The 27263-nt window shown below is 37.2% G+C and overlaps 1 protein-coding gene across 1 annotated transcript; it reads left to right on the top strand.

Annotated features, from left to right (window-relative positions):
• Nucleotides 1–26696, top strand: LOC145780623 (uncharacterized). Its single transcript, XM_082592248.1, has 30 exons — nucleotides 1–111; nucleotides 824–984; nucleotides 1717–1778; nucleotides 1984–2080; nucleotides 5718–5882; nucleotides 6276–6406; nucleotides 7006–7094; nucleotides 7695–7739; nucleotides 8189–8337; nucleotides 8876–8934; nucleotides 9146–9245; nucleotides 10245–10406; nucleotides 11106–11236; nucleotides 11532–11599; nucleotides 12331–12356; nucleotides 13132–13249; nucleotides 14252–14415; nucleotides 14892–14950; nucleotides 15892–16021; nucleotides 17128–17289; nucleotides 18699–18835; nucleotides 19350–19417; nucleotides 19695–19856; nucleotides 20263–20374; nucleotides 21416–21563; nucleotides 21993–22216; nucleotides 24159–24325; nucleotides 25090–25141; nucleotides 26113–26159; nucleotides 26449–26696. The coding sequence occupies exons 1-30, from the start codon at nucleotides 39–41 to the stop codon at nucleotides 26487–26489; spliced, it is 3309 nt and encodes a 1102-aa protein (XP_082448374.1). The 5' UTR covers nucleotides 1–38; the 3' UTR covers nucleotides 26490–26696.
• The last annotated feature ends 567 nt before the right edge of the window (nucleotides 26697–27263 follow it).

Consider the following 27263-nt stretch of genomic DNA (forward strand, 5'->3'; position numbering starts at 1 on the left):
TTGACATGACTTTTTCAAAGTTACGCCATTTAACGACAATGTATTGCATTGCGTTTTTGTTCACTTTGGCGCTGCTACAGATGCCTGCATATGGCCAACAATCTACAAACGGTAAGGAGCCAACAAGACCTAAGATCATTGGTCAAGTTGCCACATAACTTGCTGAGAAATCTACTCAGTCTGGTCACTAGAAAAAAGCTGCACAACTACTTTTTCTGCCTATTAGAAAAAAATATCACACGCCTAACGATTTTCTCTTTATGCGACAAGTTTTCATGAAATGGTATGAAATCTTTACAAACAACTAACAATAATTGCAATAACAGACATTGAGTAGGCTAAATGTATAAGAAGATTGCAATTCTATTGAAATGGTTTAATTAAATACAGGAGTGTCAACAACAACACGGAATGACTGTGATGCTTTTGTACTGATAAACAAATGAAAATATAATTAAAACGTTCCACTAGTTATATAACTTCATATATTTAACCTGATAAAACAAACAATAAAAAGAAGGTCTATTTGATGCTACACTGTCCGTGTTTGAATCCCTCTGAGAAAGATGTGACTAAACCAGTTTGAGTTTTTGCGTTTACGTTCACTTCTCTTCAGTTACTCTTTTTAAAGCAGGCTAACGCTTAACAAATGTTACAGTTGAAGATCTTTCACATTTGTAAAACCGCTGACTAGTGCTGTGGAGTAAAATTAACATTCCTGGCTCCAACTCCAATCTTTAAAGGACTTGTTGCGAATTTTGCTTTTTGTGTGTAATAGACCTGCACTCTTTTTTACAACAAACAATTAATTAACTTTGTTCAGATGAGTTTTCTTTGGCATTGGCTCTGGAAGACATTGGACACTACTCTGAAGACATCATTAGTCACGTTCCAGATTTCCATAAATACGAATACGATGATTACATTGGCACGCCATCCACAATTGCTAACGGACGGTTTGATATGTACACTGCTGGCAATGAGGTAAATCATTAATTCTCTGCCGGAGAAAACTTTAGCTTGGCAGCTCAGCTCATTTGTACCCAGACTGCAAAATCTGTTATTTTTACATTGATTGAACGTCTGCGAACGTATATAGAACCAACTTGAGAATGACGCATTTTGCTGTCTGGAATAGAAGCTTCGCTTATTGTTGCCTACAAGTACGTTAAAGTTTGCGTTTTGTCGCTTCTACTTTGGTTTTTTGAACCTTTGCTACATTTGTTATGTTTTGTTTCTCATTGTGATGGCCAGACATAATTAAGCTACTAAAACAGTAAGTTGGACTGTTCAGAAGTATTTGTAAATATGTGAAATATATTTTATCCCATTGTGTTGCATTGCTTTGCTGGCTTTGGGTGCCAAGAAAATCACTGTCTACCGAAGTACCGAAATTATAAGATATTTTTAATTCGAGCGATCCTACTGACTATCGTTGAACAGCCAGGAAGATGTTTAACAAATCGAAACATTTTTAAAAGAAAAAGATTAATGATAGAGACTACTGGTCATTCATCCATCAACTGCTTTTTTCCCACACTTGGGCACAACGGCTGCTATACCAGAAGGCAACTATTATTGTTCGTCTAAGAAACAGATTGTGTTATTCTAAACGTTTGTGCTACCTCGATAGCGTATCATAATTAAACTTGAACTTTTTAAACGTCAGGTACATTTTTTGATTTTGAAAAGCACTTCACTTGTTTTGATTTTTAGGTGGCATTTTGGACTCGGCTGGAAGAGAGGCCAACGGTTATTTTGTACGGAGACGTTTACGAGTAAGCAACAAAAACAAAATCTTAAACTACCTTATATGCCTCGCAGTAATGTTTCTGCGAGTGATTTTTACACAGGCCTATATATTATCTTCTTGTTAAACTCTATAGATTTCTTTATTCAGTTCATCGAAATCGTTGTTTTTTTACATACAGTATAATTTATACAAAGTTTAAAATTTAAATTTTACGTTTTATCGTCTTTCAGAAACGTCGGCTTTTCTTTGTTAAGTGTTATGACATACCCATTCACTGTTTTGATGTGGATTAACCAAGCTCCACCTAGTGGAAGGATCTACTTACAGGTAAGTACTGACAAAATTTCAATTTTCGGTTTATCTAGGTTAAAATGGGTTTTCAAGAATGATAGCCACAATCGAAGGCTGATGTTGCCAACCCCCTCGTGGTGAGTCTTGGTAATTCGAATTTATGAAGCGACAGGCAGCAACCAGAGACCGCAACTCACAAGGCAACCGGGATGGTAAAAGGATAAACCCTCAGACCGGTGTCCAACGGGAGACACTCATCCTACTGTCGGAGTAACTCTTTTGCAGCTGAACGTTGAAGGCCTTACTAAAGTCAAATGCAACATCTTGGAACATCTCGCACAAAGAGCATAACGTGACAACAATGCTCGTACAAGAAACCCACACCACGGAATTATCGAAGTCAAAGATCAGTGGATATACCCTGGCAGCATGCACCAATAGCAACGTTCATGGAACAGCCACATATGTAAGGAACTCCGCTAAGTGGATACCGATTGCTTCATCCAACCCTGACTGTGAAGTTGAATGGAAAGCCACTGAAATCGAGGGCACAGCTCTGATCAACGTGTATAAATTACCAAATACACGTCTGCAAGCTAACTTCATTCCGCCTTTGCTCCACCATGCATGTATGCCGAAGACTTCAATTTTCATAGCACAACCTGGGGCTACCGCCATTCAAATGCAGACGGCATAGCGCTTGAATCATGAGCAGCTGTCACCGGTGTCCAGTTACTGTTTAACCCAAAAGAACCAGACAGTTTTTGTTAGAAAGATAGAAAACAACAACCAATCCGGATCTGGCCTTTACCAACCTAAAAGGACCTTTAATAGAACGTAGCATCCTTAGACCCTTTCCTAAGTCCCAACATAGACCATTGCTCATCACCCCTGAAAACCCATTCAACCCAGTCCCAAGCAAACCTGTGAAGAAGTGCGATTTTCGCAAGGCAAACTGGACCAAGTTCACACTCCTGGTTGAAAAGAAAACCCGGCACCTTCCAGAACCAACTTCTGACCGGTTGGAGAAATCTTGTAAAGCCTTCTGCAAAACCTTACTCATAGCAGCGAAGTAGTGGATTCCGTCGTCAATTCATGCCTTCCTGGGCCGAAGAATGCAACAAACGCTATGATGCGTTCCTGGCCTCAAAAATCAGTGAAGAAACATCCATGACTGCCACTGATCTGTTGCAACACCTCAACGCAAGACGTAAACAACGTTGAGAAGATACAGCACAAGGTATTGACCTCACCAACTCAAGAAGAGTTGCATGAAAAATCTTCAATCGCCTTACAGGCCGCGCCTTCAATCCTGAACGATGCCCAGTAACTGCTAACGCCATAGCACAACAGCTCCTAGCCAATGGTAAATGTAGAGTGGCAAATAAGAAGCAAGCCCTAGCAGGAATACAGCAGGCTTTGGAACGCCCCAAGCGCAGATGGCCATTTGTCAGCTCTCTTCAGCACCAGAGAACTTGCATCTGTCATCAAACAAGTTAAAGGCGGGGAAGCACAAAGGCCCAATATAATCCCTCCAGAAATCCTAAGGCATTGTGGCTCCAAATGTCTGGCATGGTTGAAATGTTTCTATTCTGCTTGCCTGACCCTCCAGGCCATACCTAAAATCTGACAAAAAGCAACTGTACTGGCACTACCTAAACCAAACAAGCCAGCTGATGATCTCAAGAGCTATCGCCCAATATCACTACTCTGCGCCTCATATAAGATCCTGGAACTGCTCCTGCTAACTAGACTCGAGCCAGTTGTTGATCCTCAGCTACCAAAAGAACAAGCTGGATTTCGGCACGGACGCTGTACGACTCATCAAGCAGTCAAGCTGACCGAGGATACAGAGGAAAGTTTTGAGAAGGGCAACAAAGCAGGAGTAATCTTGGTGAACCTCACTGCTGCCTATAACACTGTGTGGCACCAAGGGCTAACCCTAAAGCTCCTCTGCATGATCCCAGACAAAAAGGTAGTGCGATTTTTCGTAAACTTTCTGGCAAATCGAACCTTTTTTGCTGAAAACGAATGACTGGCAGTGCAGCCGGCCCCGCCTCTTAAGGAACGGTGTTCCGCAAGGATCATGCTTATCACCCCTACTATTTAACATCTACCTCAGTGACATGCCAGAGACTACGTCAAGCCAGTACGGCTATGCTGATGATCTGGCACTACTCTATTCTGACAAGTACTGGCATGTGGTATAGGAAACACTTACAAGTAACATGGCCCAAATCGCAGACTACCTGAAGCTATGGATGCTGAAACTGACCTTGGCAAAGACCACTGTTACACCTTTTTGCCTTTGCAACATGGAATCTACGCGCCAATTGCCAGTCTTTCTCAACGGAAACCCACTCCCACACAACCCGTGTTCCATCTACCTAGGAGCGAAGCTCGAGCGACAATTTAAAAACACTATGCTGAAGCCCTCCATGCTTTGCTATCAGCACACAACAACCTGCTGAAATGCCTAGATGGAACATCCTGGAGTGTTAGTGCATCCACACTCCGTACAAGTGCTCTTGCACTTGTTTACAGCACCTCCGAATATGCCTTCCCCGCTTGATGCCGTAGCGTACACACTAGAAAAATTGACACTGCCCTCAACACCACCATGAAAATAATCACTGGTTACCTGCTTCCAACTCCCACTGACTTTCTACCGGTTCTATCAGGCATCGCCTAAGGTAGACTTCTTAGGGAAAACCACGCACGCAGTCTGGTCAGACAAGCTATGTCAAGGGATGGCCACCTTCTCAACCAGATTGTCCTAAACTCGCACTCTCAAAAGCCCCAGCGCTTGAAATCTCGACACGGTTCAGCTATCTGTAAATCCAACTTCCACATTTCCGAAGTTTGAAACAGTGAATGGAGAGAAGCTGCGAGACCAACTCAGTTCACAGTCCTTCCCAATATTTACATTCCAACCGGAGCAGAACTACCTCGCAAAGAATGGGTGAAGCTCAATTGCCTGCGGAATGGAGTAGGCCGTTTCAATACAAACATATTCCAATGGGGCCTCGCCGACTAACTACCTTGAGTATGTGGCTCAGATTCTCCTCCACCATTTGTACTGTATATCGACCCCTGGACAGATATGTGGACCTCACAACGCTCGATGAACACACTATCCATTGGCTGCTGCGCCTGGATGTAACAACGTGATCTGCGGCGGACTCAAACACAAGAATAAGATTACTACAATGAAAACAATCTTACATAAAATATAAGCTATTGTTTATAACTATTTAAACTAGCGTAAATTATAGCCAGGAACATAAGTATTGGATGAAGATAAAATGAATTTCTTGGAAAATAATATTTGTTGTTCACGTTTTGCTCGTAATCACTTTCTAAGCTCAAGGTGTGGTTAAACCAAACATTAAATAACATAAATGTAATGGTTCTAAACAACATAAAATAAGCTAACCATTATTTTTTTACATCTGTACTTTGCTTGCATGTAGAACAGTTGACCGTGAAAACAACAATAGCAGCAGACAGGCAAGATGTGACTGTGCGTCCCCTCTCTTCTACAGTATGTGAATCACGTTTACATTTTGTCGCTGCAGCAGGTGTGCTTCACCGTGCGCTTACAACTACTGTAAATAGAATTTCTCTTTCTGCTTCCAAGCCTGCTTATTTTATCACAAACAACTTTTCTCAGACACGTTCATTCACTAGTCAACAATCTGGAGCCAACGATGAGACATTTAGAGGCATGGTGCAAAGAGAAAGCTACTTCATCGAGTACATTGTATACCAACTATACGGATCGAGTGAAAATCGCCCTTCCATATGTGAAGTGTATTACATTATATATAATACACAGGTAGTTGGAAGCTTAGGCTAATGTTTGGAATAGATTTGAATGAAATCTAGTTAGCCTATACTCAACGAATTTAACTTTAGAACCATAAAGTTACAGAGTTTGATGTATAAACTTTTTTTGTGTGGTAATGACTTAGTAAAGTTTTCAAATGCAACACTTTGATTCTTGCATCATAAAATTATCTTTCCATTTTTATTTTAGTTTTCCAAAAATGTGAACAAACTTTCAATTAGTTTCAGTTTTTGTTGATCCCATAAGAGCTAAGCACTTTTGTAAAATACCTTATACTGTATTGTATTTCATAGTAGGGTACAAAGCTACTTAAACCTCTCATATGACAAATAGGCATATGCTTTATTTTTTTATCTCTTACTATTTTGTTTTGTCTTATAGGACAGAGATGTGGTAAGACCTAGAAGCTTCTCCTTGTCGGCGGATGGTGCACCACCACATTCAATCAGAAGCACTATTACTCTGCAAGGACAATATAGACGAATACTTCTAGGATACTCTTTATATTCCAAGTAGGCCTATATAAAATTTTAATTAACCTACCGCAATTGTTCAAAGGTGTAGGCTACATTTTCACTCCAAACTTTGGGGAAGAAACAAATAACTTAGGCCTACTTGTTTAGAAGGAGCGAATTTGATGGCGTCAGCGCAAGGCTGACTACTCACTATAGCATAACGACCAATGGGTTTCACTACCATACCGGTGTAACCTCCAGATATGATTGACTGGCAAAAGCAGCGGTCGTGAACGCTGTGGCATGATGAATTAGTGGTGCGATACAGGTTGAGTCAAGCCTCATGGGTAAAACTCGTGTCTATCGCTGTCAACAATTTGTGTTACACTCGACTGCCGAAAAAAAAACACTTTTTGAGTAATCTTTTAGAATTAGATTAAGGTCGTATATAGCTGCTACATACAGTAATCAAAATATTTCATATTAAATTAACATTCAGGTGCTAATAAAATTAAATAATAAAACGTAGAATCATGTTTTTTAAAAGTTGTTTTTTGTCAACGTGCAAGGTCTTGAGTAGGTTAAACGACGGAGAGTAGACCTCAGGTCGAGGTTGATGCTAAAATAAGTTCTTATGCAGGCTACTGTAATTTCAGGGTTACCAGTTTGCAAATTTCAAAACAAGAAGTCGAGTTAGCTCTCAATGAAACATTGCGCATCATCATTCAAAGTAACTCTCCAGACAGTGAGTACATATCTTACATCTTTGCATTGTCTAGGACCTAGACTCTAGGTTTGCATACATGGAGGCTATGTTAAACGCGTGACAAAAATGATCTGTGACTGTAACCGATAGAAAGTTTGATTATTGTTGTTGGTTTCGCAATAAAAACTATAGTAGCATTTCACAATGTTAATAAGACAAGAAATGCAGTGACAACAAATAATGTGAGCAAGTATAGCTCTATTCTGAGCCAGAGGCATGAAATATAAAATCTATAGGACGTTTAGCAATTAAATTGCTTCTAAATTGAATAAAGGAAGGTATAAGCATTGTTTGAAGCTCATCAAAATGTAAAATTTGTCTATAATTTTGCCAGACGATAGACTAGTTTGCTTTTTATCATTCCCATTATTTTTTTGCTGGTTCCCCAGCAGCACACATGTCATAAAAGTAGGCCATAGCTTAATTGTTTAATTTTACATTTAATTTGTTGCGACCGTTGCTGTTTTGTTGTGATGGCCAGTAATAAAAACAAACTGAACTGTACATTTACACTTACTCAAAAAAAGGCATCTAGAGTGGTTGGTATTTTATAACTTTATTTTAACACAAATTTAACAGGACCTACACCGCCTACGCCTGTCCCACCATTTCGACCGCAAAGAGGTTTGTATTTTAACCTACGGTATACTTGCTGTGTTGCTTGATAGCATAAAAACATTCAAGTTCATTCCATCCTTATTGATAGCCAAAAAATTATATTTAGCCTCTACAAAGGTGTTACCATTTTGGCAATTTTGATGGTCATTTCATATTTTCACCACACGGAGAAAATAAAGGTATCGTTCATGAACATAAGTATGTGGTGTATCAAGTAAACCGCCACACGATTTGAGCAAAATAATGCAATTAGTGAGATAAATAAACGTTTTTTGTAGAATTTATTAAATTGACAGTTTTTCTTCGGTCACACAATATAATTGGGCTAAAAATGTATTTCAGCTACTAGGCTACGTGAATCACCAAAAGCTCTGAATAAATTTGTGGCTTATTTCAATTCCAATTTTTCTTTATCGTCTTGTGCAACCGAAAAATAACAATAATTATATTAACAGAATTAATGGTGGAAAAACTGGTGAAAAGAATTGAAGGTGTTTCCAATAGAATAATACAAAGAATACCAGACTGGTATTCCTACAAGTATGACAGTGAAGAAAGTGAAATCGTTGATGGTGGAAATGATGTTTTTGATTACGGAAACAAAGTAAATGCTTTTAAATCGTTCATATGAGATACGACATCTTTTTAAACAGTAATGACGTCATCAACTTTGGCCTTACAAATATTTAACGAAACAAAGTTATGAAAAATTATGCGGGTCGAAACGTAATTCAGGTTCCTTGTGTTTCACAGACTGACTAAATTTCGTTCTTATGGTATTTAATATAATCTAATTTATTTTGAAGCAACGAACGGTTGCAATAACTTAAAAACTGTGTTAAATTGAGTAGTTTGTTTTTATTTCTGATCATGAATCATGATACCGAAAGCGAAAAGGTCTAGAAAAACAATAAAGCGACAAGCTCCATGTGTTTTTGTTGAAGCATTCGATCAAGATTGAGCTACTTTGACATAAATTCACATTCTCTTAACATTGCGATTTGGGAATTACTATTGCGTGTTTTTGTTGTTAAAAGTTGCACACAGGTACAGTAGCCTACCATAGCCTAATAGGCTTATTGTAGGCTACAGTTTAATTATTAAAAACTAACAATAATTTTAGCCTACTTACTACCTCGTAGGTTCGATATAAGAAAAACGAAGAATTGTACAATCGAGGTGTATACGATGAAGTTCGCTTGTAAGTACATAACTATGAAAAGCAGGTAGCCTACTATGCAAGTTGCGTTTCTTGTTTGCAATAAACGTAGGATCTCTAGGGTCAAATTTACCTAAAATTTACATATTAAAGTTTACAGATTAAAATTTACAGATTAAAATTTTCTTAAATCTGCTTGATGTTGCACAATTTGTTTTACATAGCCTAACTCGTATGACGTTTCTCGTTGCAGTCATAACGACTTTGAATTTTTTGCTCGAGCCATTCATCCTTTCGTGGCCTTGCTTTGGATAGAAAACTCAAATCGAACTTCCTTGTCGTTCACCTTGCAGGTGATGATTTTGGTTGGTTGGTTTTGAATCTTTATCCTCGGACTGACAAAGCCTTGATAGGTTATTGGTGGTAGTTTCGCATACTTGTAGAGGCTTTTGACGTTGGGCCGGTTACCGAGATTAGCAGAGTGACGTTTTCTGGTTGTTGAAGTCTTGTTGCCGGGGAATTATTCATTCACTAGGTGCCACTGAATGGAGAGCAGTCCTGAAATGCGATGCTCAAGCGCACACCCCGAGAGTCGAACTTGCGCCGCGTGATCTTGAGCCGGGCGCGTAACCACTGAACTAACGGGGCGGATCACTGAGCACAGTAGCAATCGGTTGCAAAACCCATTGCTACTATGAGTGACGAGTAGCCTATAATTTGCTTATAATTAAGTAGGCTATTGCTTCATCACCAAGTTCAGCAAATAGCATATGACTCAATCGCCTGCGTGGCCGAGCGGTGAGAACGTCTGCGCAACGTTCGAGACGTGAGTTTGACGGTTATAGGCGAATTCTTCGTAAACAATTCTTCGTAAAGCAATTCTTCGTAAGCAATTCTTCGTAAACAATTCTTCGTAAAGCAATTCTTCGTAAGCAATTCTTCGTAAAACAATTGTTCGTAAACAGTCGTTGGTGAAATGAAATCCGTAAAAGAATTTTTCGTAAAGCATTTCTTCGTATACACCAAATCTCCATTGCATGCACGAATAAATGCTTTGGAAAGAATTGTTTTACAAAGAATTAAGTTTACGAAGAACTGTTTACGAAGAAAACGTCGGACACCGAGTTTGACACCGCAAACAAAGGGAGCAGCTGACTGGAATACCAACATATCACTTTGCTGTTTCCTGATATATTGATCTGCGATCGCAGTGTAACCTACTGTATGTTGTCACAATGGGCACAAAACAAAACATGATTTCATGTCAACATTTCATATGCGAGCACTGTATATCAATATAACGTGTTCTTCAGTCAAATAGGCTGCTTGTTTGTTGAGAAATTTCATTTCAGGTTGATGGGAATGTTGGAGCAGATCAAGATGGAGGGATAGCTTTGTACAATGGCAATGCAATTGAAATTGGAAAGTTCAGTGTTTCTTACAAAGTTTTTCAAATACATTCTGCTTTCGATCCAAGCGTTTGTGAAGTATACTTCACTGTACACTCGAATCAGGTGAGTTCTCAAAACCAATTTGGCGAAAATGGATAAAATGTCAAAAAAATGTTTCGTAACGTAAGCATCTTACCTCTGCTATTTCCCAGTCATACAGAACATTAACAGTGAAAAAGGGCCATGACTATACTTGGAGAGCTTTACCAACTTCCCCTCAAGTAGACCTACATCGTCCCACTCGCACTCCCGCGCAACTAAAAAATTTGAACTCGTTTAAAATAGTCTTCCAAATCAACTAAATAAAGTTGTCAATTAGCATACATTTATTTCCCGGTGGTAGCTTATGGCAGTAGGCATAAGGTATGAAGAGTACTTCATTTTTTACTGTAAATGCAGGCTTAATTAGGATGAAGGCTTCTCAGACTCCAGCAGAGACTATACATCCAGTAAATAGCTTGATTCATTAAGCTTGGTTCTTATATATTTTGCAAATTCCGAGATGGTTAGTCTTCATGTAATCCCCTTTTGATTAGGTTCATTATGAAAGGATTTTTGTAAGAGTTCACCCGGTTGGTTTGTTTCATCTGGTAACGGCATGTTTGGTATGAGGCATAGCCTACCTTTGTTTCAGGCTATCCCCAAAAAAGACTTTGACGTAAAGTCCATAATTTGGTGATTTTGACCTAAAGTCCAAACAATTTAACTTACAATGCTTACCTTCCAAAGTTTTACTAGAGATTTATTTTTCTACACTAAAAGGTATGGAACTCAATGGCTGCCGACGCTTTCGAAGTTGTAAAATTTAGCCAAGAAACAGATGAACTAATTAACGTTGTGCGAGTCAGTGGTTCACCACACCGCATGCTGCTTGGCTACATGCTCCTGTCCAAGTGAGTGTCTCAATCAAATTCAGTAACTCAATTTTTTGTTTCAAAATGCGTTTCAGAAGCAACTTCCTTATTTATGTTGATCATCAGCGTCATCAGAATGGCCCATCGATGGTACATTTTTTTACAATTCGACATAAAAATTAGAGAAAGTAAAAATGCTCTGGGGGCAGTGCACTGGTTACTTCGAATTTATCAATAAAGCAACGGTTTTTATGCAAAGTTTAAAGCATATGGAGAGTTCAGAAGTAGTTTAGCTTGTTCCACTTGTAATAAATTCAAGCCTTCCATGTTGCAGGATCGATGGAATTTTGATTACAGAAAACGAAGTTTTCACAGCTCTGTCCACCATGGTCTTTTCGTTTGGTAGGTTTTAATTCAAACCGTTGGTTTATCACTTTGTAAGCCTGCAGTATATTTCTTTGGCATAAAAAGTAGGTTATAATAGCACTAACAATGAGAGAAAAAGCCTTAAAAACGTATTCAGTCAAATGCCTTATTTGTCATCCTAGCGAGTCTTCAGACCTCTTCCTGTTGGCTACCGCATTGACGATTGCATACCAATATTTGATTTGGTGATAACTGACACTTAAGATGGATGCACTAACAGTGAGTCAACCACCGATTAAACAAATTGCCCGATTTAGCAGCTTATGGTGCAAACTAATTTTTTACTGTGAACTAAAAGTAATCCGCTGATTAGAATCCCTCGTTACTGATCCACCAATAAACTTCGCATAAACTGATTTACAATTAGCCAAACTAACCACAAGGTGCTGCTTAATCAACCGCTTAAAACATCCACTTGGTGCATCCTACCCTTAATCAGGCGATAATTGATCACTAGACTTTTATCACACAAACAGTTTTGGTATCGGGTATTAGTAAGGAGTAATTATTTACCTGCAGCAATACCTGTCGAACTGTAATTTAGTTAGTCTCTTTATGGTCTTCTTTTCAGTCTTCTTTTCGTCCCTCTGAATACCAAAAAATGGTCTTTGTTGGCTAATGTTACGTGCATAATGAGCTAGGTGTTCAACGATGACATAGCTACACACAGAATAGCCTGTTTTTAATGTTTGTATTTGTTGTTGCAGGAAATCAAAATAGCATCCTCCCACAGGTAATTTAGCATTCTGAGCTGTTATAGTCCAAAGCAACCACTGAGTATAACCTATAATTCCTATACCATGTTTACTACGGCAATTTATCGAACAGCATCCATCGAAAATCACTTTTAAACGACAATCTACTGTTTTTATCGAACCGACAACCATGGAAAAAATTGAAAACGACCGATTGTTATGTTAGTGTCAAAGCTCTATATCTCGCAACTGTAATGACATTGTATTTAATGTCTGTTGCATTGCCGAGTGGTGAGAGCCCTGTTACGACGTTCGAATGGGCGCCGGTTCGACACCGCTCAAGAGCATGCGGCGATGTCTGTAGCGGGAAACTCAAATATTTCTGATGGTGGACACAGATAAGCTTCTCTGTCCTTTGGTTCACTTAATCGTATAATTGATCTAAATCTTCAACGACCTGGCATAAGCCTGGACACGATAATAAAAACAAACCGTATTAAAAACTTTTTGCTTCATGAAGTAGGCCTAAGTTCTTTAATAAAACACGCAGTGGTGCAGTTTTTCGCGGTTTACTACAGTGCAATAGATTGTTCAGTAGGCTATAACTAACTTTGCTATCCAATACTGTGTGAGCTGATGCAGAAGCATAATCAGCTGTTTCTGACTGACTGAAGCAATTTATACTTTATAGAATCTTTGCTAAAATTTGAGTTCTCTATTAGAATTTTAATTTCAGCAACTTACTGTGTTTAAAAACTGTTTTGTACTAAGTTGCAATTTTCTAACCATTTTTTCATACCTTGAATAACACAGCCTGGAACTGTTGCAAGAAGAACTACAAGTCCAATCCCTTCGTCGACACCAGAGACAACTACGGAAGCTTTCTCATTCGGCAGTTTGCTTGAAACTGTAGATTTCAATCAGAGTCCAGGTCAAATATAAACTCATGTACGCGTACATGAGTTTATACATTACATGAGTACCATTACATGAGTAGCGTACATAGTATCTCCTTCATGTACACTCAGGGTATTTCTCTTGTCCAGCCAAGGCACTGTTCAGTCAAAAATAGTTCAACTGTAAAATCTTTGAAGTACAAGCTTCAGTTTATTGCTCTTGTGTCGGATGAACTTACGACGTTTAATTGGGACATTTTGTGATTTCTAATCTCGACCCGGTCAAACCGGCAGCTTTTTATTTCACGATCAAGCAACGTCTAACACCAAATATGGCTTCGCCGTTGTATTTCGTCGTTCACATTAGTGAAGAAAGATAAAATTAAGTTAATCAGTTGGGTGTTAATCACACTACACTTGACACTTGATTTTCGTTTGCACTTTATATTTTATTGCAAAAGTAGTTGAATCTGATTGATCAGTAGCGTAGCTAGGAATTTTAAAAGGGGGGGGGGGTTTGACGACCCAGCGGCGGGGGGTCTGGGGGGCCTCCCCCAGAAAATTTTGAAAAATTACTTTGAATTTGGTACATTCTGAGAGCATTTTCAACAAAAATGTGGTTACGAATATTCCTATAAAATGGTGGTGTCTGGTGGCATAGCAAAAGGATAAGATCATGTTTTCTTCGGCATTTTTTGGAAATAAAGCTAAGTTTCTATGTTTTCTTGTTGCTAATTCCTGGCTGAGATGTGTGGTATTGGCAAAACTTGCTCTTTTAATGCAATTTTGTTTAAAATTAGGCATTTTCTTTAGACTGAAAGCATCATTCTCTATATCGTCACGTCACACGCGCGCCAAAGGGGGGGGTTGTAACCCCCAAAACCCCACCCTTGGCTACGCCACTGTGATTGATTATTGTTTGCAAAGAACACAAACAATTTTTACTTGCAATTTAAACAAAATTATTCAAAAATCTTTTGTCATCGTTGGCTAAGCTTGTAGGCTAAGATGTCAACAAAACCAACCAATACTTACAGGAGATTCTATTGTGGAAGAAGTTTTATCCGTTTACACTTCTTTGTCCTCAAAGATTACAAACGACGTCATAAACGACTGGAATTCGTATGCTTACGATGACGTCACTCCACCCATTGATTCTATTGCGAATGGTGGTTCACAGATGTATGATGTTGGTAATCAGGTGGGTACTTGTTCACCAAGGCCATTGGAAAGATATTTTTGGTCTCGTATCCGACCGGAGTCCTTTAAAAAAGGTACCTCTAAAGAAAACAATAGAACTCCAAATATACGCTTGGAAACATTGAAAAAAAAGTTTTGAAAAGATTCCAAACCCATAAAATGATCCAAGACTCGGGTTTAAAAAACTCACTGAACCCCCTGCAAAAGCTATTATTTTCCTAATCTCCAATAGTTATCTCAAAAATAAATAAACCAAAAATCAGCTGATGCAGAAGCATAGCAGAATGCAGCCGTTGTAATTTGACCATTTTTTACTTTTTTTTTATAACGAAAAAAAATGAAAAAATTGATAAGGAAAGTGTGGATTGGCATAACGCAAACGTGTTCATCTGAAGGAAACCTTTTTTTTTAAATTAACAATTCCTATTTTGACTTGTACGTTACAAGAAGTTTTGCTTATTGACAATTTATTTTTAGGTTTCTTTTCGCAAAGACAACGAATCTTTCACCCAAGCTAACTACAATTTACTATACAGGTTGGTAATTTATCCTTTTTTTGCAAAAGGAAACCCTGCATAGCCGATTAAACTTTACATTAAATTGAAGTTGTGGAGTAAAACCAATAATATTTGTCTCCAATAACTTACGTTTTATTGACGGACTTCATGACTTCAACTGTTCACAACAGCCAACCTTGTTTTTATAAACTTACAATCATTTGAAAATTTCTTGTACTGAAAAAAGTTAAATAGGCTGTTTCTTAAATAGTTTACAACTGTTTTGAAACGGTGGATACATTTACTCTTCAACATTGTTTTAAAATTGTTGAAGTTTCAGTTCTTTTATTTTTACTAAACGGTTTACAGTGAGCCATACAATAAACGGCTTTAATTAAACTATCAGATAACCCTTTAACTGCCACGGCCTCTTTAAAAAGCCCAAGCCCTAACTAAAAGATACACATTGCTTGCAATCACCATAACTCTGGTCTTTGTTTGCCAAACTGCATGGGTCTTAATTTTTTAGAAAGAAAAAGTCTTGTATTTTCTGTAAGAAAAAATTACCAGGTTTGTATTTGAATTTTTCTGCAATTTTCAATTATTAACAAAAACAAATTTTTTTTTTGCTTGATGAAGTTTGAATTATTTTTTCAAATGTCCAAACAAAAACAAAAATAAAACATAAAATTTTTGTCGTTTGTCAGAAAGTTTGATTATTTAAAGCATTTTTGAAAAAAATACACAAAATCTGTAAACATTCTTCAAAAGACTTTTAAAACTACAACAACGGCAGTTACTGTTCTCAAAATACAATAGTTCAAACAGGCCTGCTAAAGCCAAACTTTTAAAAATGCATCAAAAAAAGCGTGGCAGTTAAAGGGCAAAGTAAAGCTGATAGGTTTCTAACATTGAAATTGTGGCACTTTAAGCTACAACTACAGAGCTTTTTATTATCACCATTGCAAAATATTTTACAGATATGTTGATTACGAATTTTTGACGACTACAATTACGACTTACGACTTTCTGACGACTACAAGCTATCCATTTGCTGCCTTAATGTGGATAGAAAATATCGACACGGATTTTCACACTTACACTTTGAGGGTAAGCGACTACATTAAGTATTATCATAGTGAAGGTAAAGATGGTCCCATACTTGATTCAAGCATGGGGGGATGAGAAGATAAGGTTCTCATTATACTAAGCCTTCGGCACTAACCAGAGTGGGGTGGCCAGTTTCTTTCTCTGGGCCGCCTTTCCTTCAGCAACCACGCCCACCCAATTTATTACACCTTGGGTAGAGGTGAGCGGTGTTTTTCAACAACCAGCAGGGCGGGAAAACCCAAATTAACTTTTTGCGAGTTTTTTGTTTCAGTGTGATGTCATTGTGTACAACATGCGTTTTAGCAAAAAAAAAATCCAAATTTTGTAGCCCTCGTCTCGCTAAGGCCGCTTTTGTTTGATACCCGTTTGCGAGGTCTCGCGCGCATCAAGCTGTGATGCTGTTCGCTGTGACGTCACAAGGTACATATAGTTGTGGCCAAAAGTTTAAGACCAGACTTGATTTATGACCATTTTTGCATTACTTCAAAATACTGCATCATATTGTTTCAGTTGCATCATCTTTATGCATCATCTTATATCTGATGCAGTATTTTGAAGTAATGCAAAAATCGTTATAAATCAAGTCTGGTCTTAAACTTTTGGTCACAACTATATGTACCTTGTGACGTCACAGCGAACAGCATCACAGCTTGATGCGCGCGAGACCTCGCAAACGGGTATCAAACAAAAGGGGCTTAGCGAGACGAGGGCAACAAAATTTGGATTTTTTGATTGCTAAAACGCATGTTGTACACAATGACATCACGCTGAAACAAAAAACTCGCAAAGTTAATTTGGGTTTCCCCGCCCTTTAAACAGTTTAGGCAACAACACAAAATGATAAAAAGACAGAAGTGAAAAGGTATTCCACAAAAAACTTTAGTTTTGTGTAAAACAACAAATATTCTGTTTTTTTTTGCTTTTTTTTTCTCGCGCAACGAGAGAAATATTCTGTATACTACAAAAAAATACTCAATGCCAAGCAGAGCGAGTTACATCAAATTATTGTAACTATATTTGGTGTATTTTTAGTGGTAAGTATTAAAATATTTTTAAACGAAATACAAATTGCACATCTTAAGACTGATAGGCTATCATGTTTTCAGGTGAATAGCACGTATGGAGCCAGGGGACGTGGAGAAATCATTCGATATAATGGTACAGTGAGAGGAAAAACATATCGCATTCAGTACAACGTCTTTCACATCCATGGCACTGGAGAAATCCCGAGTGTTTGCGAAGTCTACTTCACTATCGGAAGTAGCAGGGTATGCATGTCACTGGAGTGTAGTTTACAGCGATGTTTGAAATAGGTCTTCTTTCATAAAATAAAGTAGCTTACTGTAGAACAGGGGTTGCCAACCTTCTTTACACCCTGGCCCCGTTTGAAAATTTTGAAAAATCAATGGCCCCGCTATTTTTTTCAACCTATTGAAAAAATTAAGAAACGTCATTTTAAGTAAAAAACTTGTTTATACAGTAACCGGTAGTTAGAATGATATTATTATCTTTGAAACAACCGGGAATTAAAGACCATTTCATGAAGATTTAGGCAAAATGTACTACCGGTAGTATTTTTATTAAATTTTAATTTATTTCTTTTGTTATGTAGTGTTGGAGTGGACTTAGAGATAAGAGATAATAAATAAAAAATATTATTTTGCAAATTTCTCCATGGCCCCCTTGAAACAGGCTCATGGCCCACTAGGGGGCCATGGCTCCCAGGTTAGGAACCCCTGCTGTAGAATGTATTTTCATTACATATTATTGAGGTTACAAGTGCCCACTTGAGCAACGCATTCTAAGGACTGCTCTCCATTCAGCGGCACCAAATGGATGGAATAATTCCATGGCAACAACACTTCAACAATCGGAAACTTCACTCTGTAAATCTCGGTAACCGGCCCTGCTTGAAAAGCCTCTACAAATATGTGAAACTAGCGGGAATTAACCTATCAAGGCATTGTCAGTCCGAGGAAAACCCTTCAAAACCAATCTAAGCCCAACAAATTAAACTTAAGTTGCTAAGACGTCTCAGAAGAGCTCATGATCATAAACAATGGTGCATTGGTTGCTTGGTTTGGTCCTATATCCTCGGACTGACGAAGCTTTTGATAGGTTATTATTGGAAGTTTTGTGTACATGTAGAGACTTTGAACCACTAATGCAACGCCGGTTACCGAAATTGACAAAATAGAGTTTCCGTTTGTTGCTGAATTGTTGTTGTCTGTGAATTATTCCATCCACTAGATGCCGCTGAATGAAGAGCAGCCTTAAAATGCGTTGCTCAAGCGCACACCCCGAGAGCCAAACCAATGTACCGCTTAATCTTGAGCTCTCTGCGTGTACAAAGTGTGGCGCTTAACTCCTAAGTTAACAGGGCGGGCGTGGCAAACCTTCACTAATAGGAAGTGATATAATGATGGTAGCCAAAGAACGATAAAAAAATATAAAGTAGCCTAATAACAGGACACAGACAATATAGTGAAAGGCATCAGTTTAACCTACCCAACGAATATCTTCACTTATGCCATCCACTCGTATGCGAAGATTGAAAACGCTCGTGAAATTGAAATTAAGTTCATTAAGTGATAAATTTGCATTTTGTTTGCATGGTGGCAGGCTGAACTTTTATTTTGCCATTGTGCCTTTATTCATGTAAAAAAGTTTCTTGCAGCAATGGAGGTCAAGCAATAACTATAGATTTGAAGTGGAATCGTTTGTGACCAGCACTGGGGTTTCATCTGCCGGTAACACTGTGAAAATATCAGGTTATCCCAGAAACACTCTCTTGGGCTACATGCTTTTATCACGGTCAGTCGACGATTTGTTTAAACGATTTCAGTAATAAATTGCTTTTTATTTTTAATTTATTTTTCGACTGACAGTAACACAGGTTATGTCAACAACACGTCTAGGTAACATGCCTATTGCCTATGCTTGGGATAATCCTGTATTGATTTTTTTTATTTTTTTTTAATTATGTTGTGGTCTGTGGTGTTTACGACCTTGTGCAAGTATGGCTAGCCACTGAAAGATAGCAGAAGGAAGATAATTTTGTGTGCAAAAATTAAATTCGCTTGGATGAGACGCTGAATTAGATGTTACTTTAAAGGTTTTTGTAACAGTAACGGTATAAATACTAAACAAGTAACATTACTCTTAACTATTTGTTCCTGTTGTTAGTACCGTGTTTAATCTGCACTGAAGCTAATCACTTTCGCTTTCTTTAGCTACGATGTGAAGCATTTTGAATTTCTATCATTACACAATATTTGAAGCTAAAAGAAAATGCGGTTGCTACAAAATAAATTTACCTTTATTTCAGTCAGAGGGGAAGACAAATCGTTGAAAGAAAAATTCGAATCATTTTTCGAAGTTTCCTAATTAGTTTGAGTAAGTTAGTTTGTTTTATTTTGAATCACAACTAAACTTCGTTTGACAAAACTCAAATGGCTTGCTAATTTGAAGATCAGTAACCTAATTTCAGATATTGCAAGTAATCATTTAGATAACTTCAAAACTTATTTTTAACTGGCGGCATCACATGCGTAACTAGAAAAAAATAAAATGAAATCTGAAGGTTTGCTTTTAAAATTAGGTGCAAGATTTTCAACATACAAAAGCTACCATGCATTTGCAAGTCCCCTTCTACAAAAATTCTATTTAAAAGGTGAGAGATCTTTTGACATTCCGTTTCCACCAACTGGGCAAGTGGTGAGGACAACCACTTCGACAACAATGAGACAAACTTCACGTCCTAACGTACAACCAGACACCAGCACAACTCAGACGTCTTCAACGCCATCTTCCTCCACTGAAAACACCGATACAGGTCTTCCTGGTTTCCATGAAAAGCTAATTCTATTTTTTTAGAAATGGGATTTTATAGACGAGTGTTTTTGATCTTTTATTGTTAGCAAAAATGTTTCCTACCTCGATGAAAACAAAATAATTTCTACAGTTTAAACTTTTCTCAAGGTTTTAATAATTATGATGATAATGTCTACAGTTTATTTATCGTCGTTTTGCAACTGCTAAGCTCTTTTAGCGACAGTATTCTTTATCAATTTGCGTCATATTTACAATGTTATTTATCCAACCTAACCTCACTGTGTTGTGCAAAAAAATCGGTTCCGTTTTTGAAGTCTCTGGTATGACCCGACTAAGGGGTCGGACTCAAAGTCCCCCTCAGCTACAGAGCAGGTTCCTAAATGACGTAAAACCTGTTTTTTTTTTAGGAGATCTTGTATTTTTACCAAGCTGTACAGTGAAAGAAGCAGTCCAACGTGTGTTGCAGTGCACAGATATTTTTGCGGAGCCTGTGAAATACTTTGGACCTCAGAGTTGCATGTAAGAAAGAATAATATTTTGTATTTGCATCGGGCCATGTTGCTGGCGTTAAACGCAGCTTACAAACTACAAAAAAAAACTACAAAAACAGAATTGCACAACACAATTTCATTACAAAAAAGACCATCACTGTTTAAATGCAGTGACAATATCAGCATAAACCGTCTTTCTAAAATTAGATAATCAGGATTTTCACCAGAAGAACGCAGCAAGTCATTTTATTTTTCAAATGCCTGGTGAAGGTAAACAGTTTCTCTCTTTTTTTACTAAAATCTTTTTCCATGTCCTCAGGCACCACATTGATTCAACAAATGAGGTTATAAAACTTGAATTGCATTTCCTGGCACATGATAATGCGAGATATGTCAAAATGACAATGTCATTGCAACATCATTGCCAGCAATCCACTCGTTTTATCATTGATTTAACGTCTGCAGACGTTATAACAATGATAAAACGAGTGGGAACAAGCACAAAGCAAGCATTCCAAAGACTGGACAGCTCGCGATACTTAATGCGAAAACAGTGCTATTTACAACAATTATTGTTTTGAAAATAGGCAGAAATTAAAAAAAAAGAAACTGAGTGGAGGCTAGGCTTGCATTCTTTGACTCCTAAAGTGCAACTAAAGCAAATTGTATGTTCTTTTGAACAGCCCTGCTTTGTTACGTGTATAAAAGCCACATTTTGCAATGTGATGTCATAGTTTAATAAACGACAATTCATTTATACAGAGAAACAAATAAACAACAGCTGTAAACTAAAAAAAGTGGTCTTATGCAACAGCAGTAAAATTAAAAAGTGGTCTTATGACCTTGGGTAGCTTCTTGGAAGATTTTTCAAGTATTTACATTAGATCCTACAAGTCCTACATTATCACAACTTCCCAGGCAGTTTATATCATCAAAATTTTATTGAACAACTACTTCAGGTTCAAAGTTTTATGTGAAACGTTGTTCCCGGACAAGCAGATGTTCTAAAATTGTGTAAATTTTAAAAAAGTGGTCCATAAATTTTTACAAATAAACTTTTTTTTTTCAGAAAAGTTCTGGACTGCGCCACCAGCTGCGTCGCCAATCAGATTAAAAAATGCAATGAGCAAAGCAAAGAAATGCCTGCTGAAACCAGCTTGACTGGACGCAACCGGAATAAACTGGATTCTTTAAATCTTCCTAATTTTAACTCAGAGGTGAACTACAATAGTTACCCGTAGACGATTAGCTTATGAGATTCGGTACTGCAACCTATGTGTGCATGAATGTATAGGGTACAAATTCATCTCTAGCTCATTTTAATAATATACCTGCTTCTACTGTACATTGAAACATAAAAGTTTTTTTTGTGATCTGCTCTTCACTTGTTACCAAGTTTATTTTTCGTGTGAAGAGTAGTCTACAGCTTATATTCAATAAATAAATCTTTTTTTTTTATCAATGTTCAGTTTCTTTTATTATTAAATTTATAACTGGCAAAGTATTTTGAAATGAACGGCTGTAGCTATTTTTGGGTAGGCCAATGTCTGTAGTTCCTAATTGTAATTTGTCAAAGAAAATTTTAAAATAACATATTTAGAGTTTAATCATTTTCTTAAAAGGAGTGTTTGCGTTTGAACTCACAGTTCTTCATCGGAGCGATTCGGAATCTTTCTTCTACCTCCGCAAGAGGAAACGATCCGATCACGACATTTTGCCACAGCGCTCCCATCGGTAGCGATTTTCCTCATAGATACCTTGCTGATGTACCAGCTTGTCATGATGATAATTTGTGGGACGTCTTAATACAACAAGCAAACTCAGCCTACTACAGTTTTGTATGGGCGAGACATGAGGAAGATGTTTGTCAGTAAGTAAAGCAGGCTGGTTTCCTTATGATAGCCTATTTCCAAGTGATAGTTCAAATATTTTTTTTGTTTTCAAATTGGTAATGGGGAATAATAAGTTATAAATAACACGATATAGCCTACGTTCTTCTGGTGCAAACTAAGCTGAACAATCACAATAAAATCAGATCATCACCTCATAGCCTACATAATTATTGTGATAGTTTAGCTTAGTATTTACCAAAAGAACGTATATCATGTTATTTAACTAAACTCCTGGTGAACAGCCTATAGAGGATAACCTGAATGATGCTATCAATTTACTTTTAAGATTGTATGCCGTAAACCTAGTTAAAACAAAATATTTTTTCCTTGACAGATAACAATCCTTTATTAGCAACGCATAAAAAAAGGTTTTTGTACGTTATAGTAGGCTATGGGTAGCCTACGCTTAGCCTAAGTCACTCATTGTTTGTAGTTTAACTCTATGTTGCAAATATGATTTGGAAAAACGGCTAAAAACCGATAGGCTTACAAGTTTGATACATTCGAAATCGAAACGAGGATCAACTGGTCAGCTGCTTTTTTACCAAAGGAATGTAGGCTACAAAGAAAAGACTTTCGGCAAATTTTACCAGCAATTTATTTATTTTATTTTTTAAGTTCTGTGCAAAATAAGAACGGAACATGAGTAGTAGCCATAAATTAATGTAGATTGTAGATGCAAAGTATTTCTGCTCTGCTGCTTAGCACCATAACTGTTCTTGTTAAAACAAGTTTGTCATTAACAAAACCTGTTATGACGTTATTTTCATGCGGTCTTTATTCAACGACGTGCGTGACGCGTGTGACGTCAACAGTCTCATTAATTTCAATGTAACTTTTGCTTTTCGTGGTCTGACGCATATGCTTTTATTTTAAATGGCTGTAACGTGCTTTATGCTGCGATGCAGTCACAAAGCGTGAAATATGTTTACAACATAACAATATATGTGCCGTGGAGTAACATTTTTGTTTCGATGAATTTCGTAGGTCTATTGAGTTAGCCTATTACTTCTTGAAAGATGTTTGATACATTGTGGAAAAACAAAAGTAAATTAAAAACAAATCTAAATTTAACAAGAAGTGGCTACAAAGACATTTTTAGGTAAAAAAGGAAAACAATTTCGTTACAAAATGTTGTCAAAATGAAGTTGTGAGTTTGAAAATAAAGCTCACATGACCAGCCGTGTCGTTTCACAAATCAGCAGACCTCTGTTTGACCATAGGCTCTACATTCCTTCTTGTCCATCACTAAACAAACTGCTGACGTTGGCTGTTTTGCAATGGACCTTTGCCACTTAAACAACATGGTTACAAGTTACAACAACAAACAACAACAAGAACGCAATTAGTCTTCTGTTTTGAAGACAAGTCCGAATTAAAAGCTCAGCTTTATATACTATACGCTTTGCGACTTGCGAGCGATATGGCCTAACCACAAGATATTACAACGGGTGAATGCAAGGATGTTCGCTGAAGCAAACTATTTCAAAGATAGCTCTTTATTTAGCGGCATCTAGTGGATGGAATAATTCACAGACATTTCCACAAGCGAAAACCTCACTCAAGTCAAATACGATAACCGAGTTTACATTACTGTTGCTGGTTCAAAGTCTCTGCATGTATGTGAAACTGTCAGGATTAAGCTTTCAAAGAGGCTATCGGTCCAAGGGTACCGATTTTCATTAATCAATCAATTAAGGTATAATTTTTTTCAAAATTAACTTAAAAAGAATAAGAAAACAAACTTGAAAGAATCCTGCTAAAATCCCTGAGTTGCTTATTTACTTACTACCCAAGTTATTAGTTACTACCCAAGCTTTTATATGGACCATATTTTCATCAACATTTTACCATTGAAAAAAGTAAACTTTATTGCATTGCCGAAAAGCGTGTCAAATTGCTTGATTGCCCTTTTTTCAGATCTTTAGCAAATTTGCGAACGAACATTCTCGAAGTGCTGGAATTCTTTTGTTCATTTGAAAGTCTGACTGACGTCAGTGTCTCAGAGGAAGATAGAGAGTATCTGGTTGCCATGTCAGCCATTGCCATGCAGGAATTTCGACGTTTTCGGTTCAAATCTTGCACAAGTCAGTTTCTTTTTATCGTTTTGTACATTTAAAGCTTGAAAATGTTGCAAAGTAACATTTAGTTGCGTTGTTCACAAAACTATAATGAAGTAGACAAAATTGCATTTATCTGAAACACTTAATTACAATTTGCCAATAGTATTTTTATTAAGGCCGACAGTCTATCTCTGCTTATTGAAAGCAACGAATTCTTTTTGTATATGTCATTGGTTAAAATCCTTATGATACAGAAAAACAAGAGCGACAAGCCATTATTGTACGCATCGTTCCAAGTAAAGTAATTTTATCTTGAAAACCGTAGAAGAATAAAACTTTGTATGGGGTGCGAACAAAAAACGAAATATGCCTCCATGCAAACATATATTTTTAAAAACTCAGCATACAGAGATTTTTTGCAATTTTCTTAAAAAACTGGACAGTTTTGCCTAAATTCGCAATTTTTTATAGCAGGTAGTGCCCCCCCCGCAGGGAGTGCCTCCCTCCTCCGCCTCCCCCCCTCTCCGCATTTCCACTTCCTGCGGCTATAAAAGGCATTACTAAAGTTTTTAGAAAATATGTTAAATAGATGTGTCGCTTATTTCGATATTTTGTAAGGGTATGGTGCGCTGAATCACAAGCCAACTCATCAGCATAAATCTATACCTTACATTATGCAGAGCTTAACACAAAAAAGAGTTTATAAAGATCTACATTACGAAATGACAATATTATCATTTCATGAAAAAGCAAGATGCCAAAATTGTTTTTTGTTTCACATTATTCAGAACTTTCGTCGTCCGATGCCAACAGCCTATCATACGTGGACTACGTTCGAAGGTACGTAATTGTGTGACGTATGGTAGGCTACTTAGCTGATTCTCTCTGATTGGTAGGGCGGTAATCTATAGATTATAATAACTAAGGCTATAGCCAGCAAAGTCCGTTGTTTTTAGATTAGCTCAATTAACTTCTGCAAACGTTGATTTAATGCATACGAATGAAATTCAATTTTGAAAACTGCAAAAAGGGTTTATTCGGCTCTTTGTCGGTCCAGTAACGGATCGAGGTTTGTGCCAAAGATGAACGTGCCTCAAAAATGACTCCTGACCATGTGTGAGGATCACTTAGTACCTAGCCTTCTGCATGCAGTATTTCACGCACAAAAATTGGAACCAAGCATGAAAAGTGCACTCCCTTGCCCCTCCATTAAGTACGCTTCAGGTTCAACCCTCAATCAAAACCAATTTGCTATGTCTTGGTAACCGCAACCCAAATATTTTATGCAATTATATAATGCTATGGTATGGCAGATATTGAATTAAACTACAATTATGTGCCGAAGTAGTAACAATTTTAAACCAAAAAACGTTTTTAAGCTGCAAGCATTTTATAGTAGAGTAAACATTTGAACTGATTATTATGCACGTTAAACTTGCATTGATAAATGCAAGTAAGTTACAACGAAATCTGTTGAAAAGAGCTCGAAGCAATGTGCAATGTGATAAGAGTTCAGACTGTTTCATGTTTGAGTACTATATTGTACTGCATGTATAATTTTTGTATAATTTTTTGTATAATATTTTATGTGGTACTGACAACGTACAGCCAATCAATATATTGTGCTGCTGTAAGCTGTTCTAAAAAGTCATCACCTTCCCTGACAAAGCATCAGTAATTTGTACATTGATTTAACGTCTACAGACTTTGAATCATTGTAAAAATAAAGTTTTTTTGCAGTCTGGGTTTGTGCTGACTGCCAAGTAGAGGATCATTTTTATATAAATCTAAACAAGTTTAATGTTTTTCAGACCTTTGCCCTATTGTGCATGCTCTCAATCTCAAGCTGATGATGCAGGTAAAATGTGTTACGCTGATAACATTTTTTTCTAATTTTAAGGTCTCTGAATGAAGGCAGACTTAGTTGTTGTTTACAAACTCACTTAAGACTTTTGACAGAATTTCTCATATAAAACCTTTGCAGTGTTGTATTTCGTTCTTTGTTTAAAATCGTAGAAAAGCAATGTCTAAAGTAATGCCTCGTTCTCTGAGACATAAAAGTTTTGTGATGTGATCACATAGTTGGTTTGGGTTGATATACAAATACAAAGATTTTACATCGGTGGCTTTTATTACTTTCTATACAGACATTCCAGATCTCTGCCTACCCAGAACATCAGACCCTTAAACTGCGAAGGAGTAAGACAAAAGCTTTGCTTGAATAGAGTCGCTAGATTGATATAACGTTTGACAATGCTAACAAGATCGTACTCAATAAACACGCTTTGCCAAATGAATGTGTACTTTGTATCTGTATCCGAACAGCAAGTCAAAGGTTTGCGTGGATTAGCAAATGAAACTACCAACCTTCAATTGTTTATAAACTTACATTTTTTTCTGCAAATTCGGTACACTGACTGTAGTGTAGATATTTAAAATAAAACATGCAAATAAAATAAAACAAATTTGCGTGCACCTGCTATTGGACGTCGCAAGTACTGCTACCTGAGATGTGATTTAAGCTTTTTTTAATTCATTTGAAACGAACACAATGTGGTGTCAGAAGTGGAATTCAAATCCACTCTTCCCTTAAAAGACAGACCAGAATCCATTTAACGCAGACAACTCATTGGCTAGATTTAAATTACTTCAGTCATGTTTTGACATTGATTTCATTTCAATAAGCTTGACAGAAAATTATCTCTTGGATTGCAATCGATTGCGGGAAAAATGCGTCAAATTAATTCGAGACCACATAATTCGTTTTGTCTTACACTTATCAAGCGCATACGATGACCGCTAATAATAGGCCATATCCTACGTAAACCAGATTTTGGGCTTGAAAACGCTTATTCAGTTTACAGAAGCCTTTCTCAAAAAGAAGTAGCCTAATCAAAACTGAAAAATTATGAAAATAATTCTCTTAAAAATATCTTGGCCTTCATTAAAATTACTTGTTTGA

The sequence above is a fragment of the Aplidium turbinatum genome, chromosome 12 (genome assembly GCF_918807975.1).
Source record: "Aplidium turbinatum chromosome 12, kaAplTurb1.1, whole genome shotgun sequence".
NCBI lineage: Eukaryota > Metazoa > Chordata > Ascidiacea > Aplousobranchia > Polyclinidae > Aplidium > Aplidium turbinatum.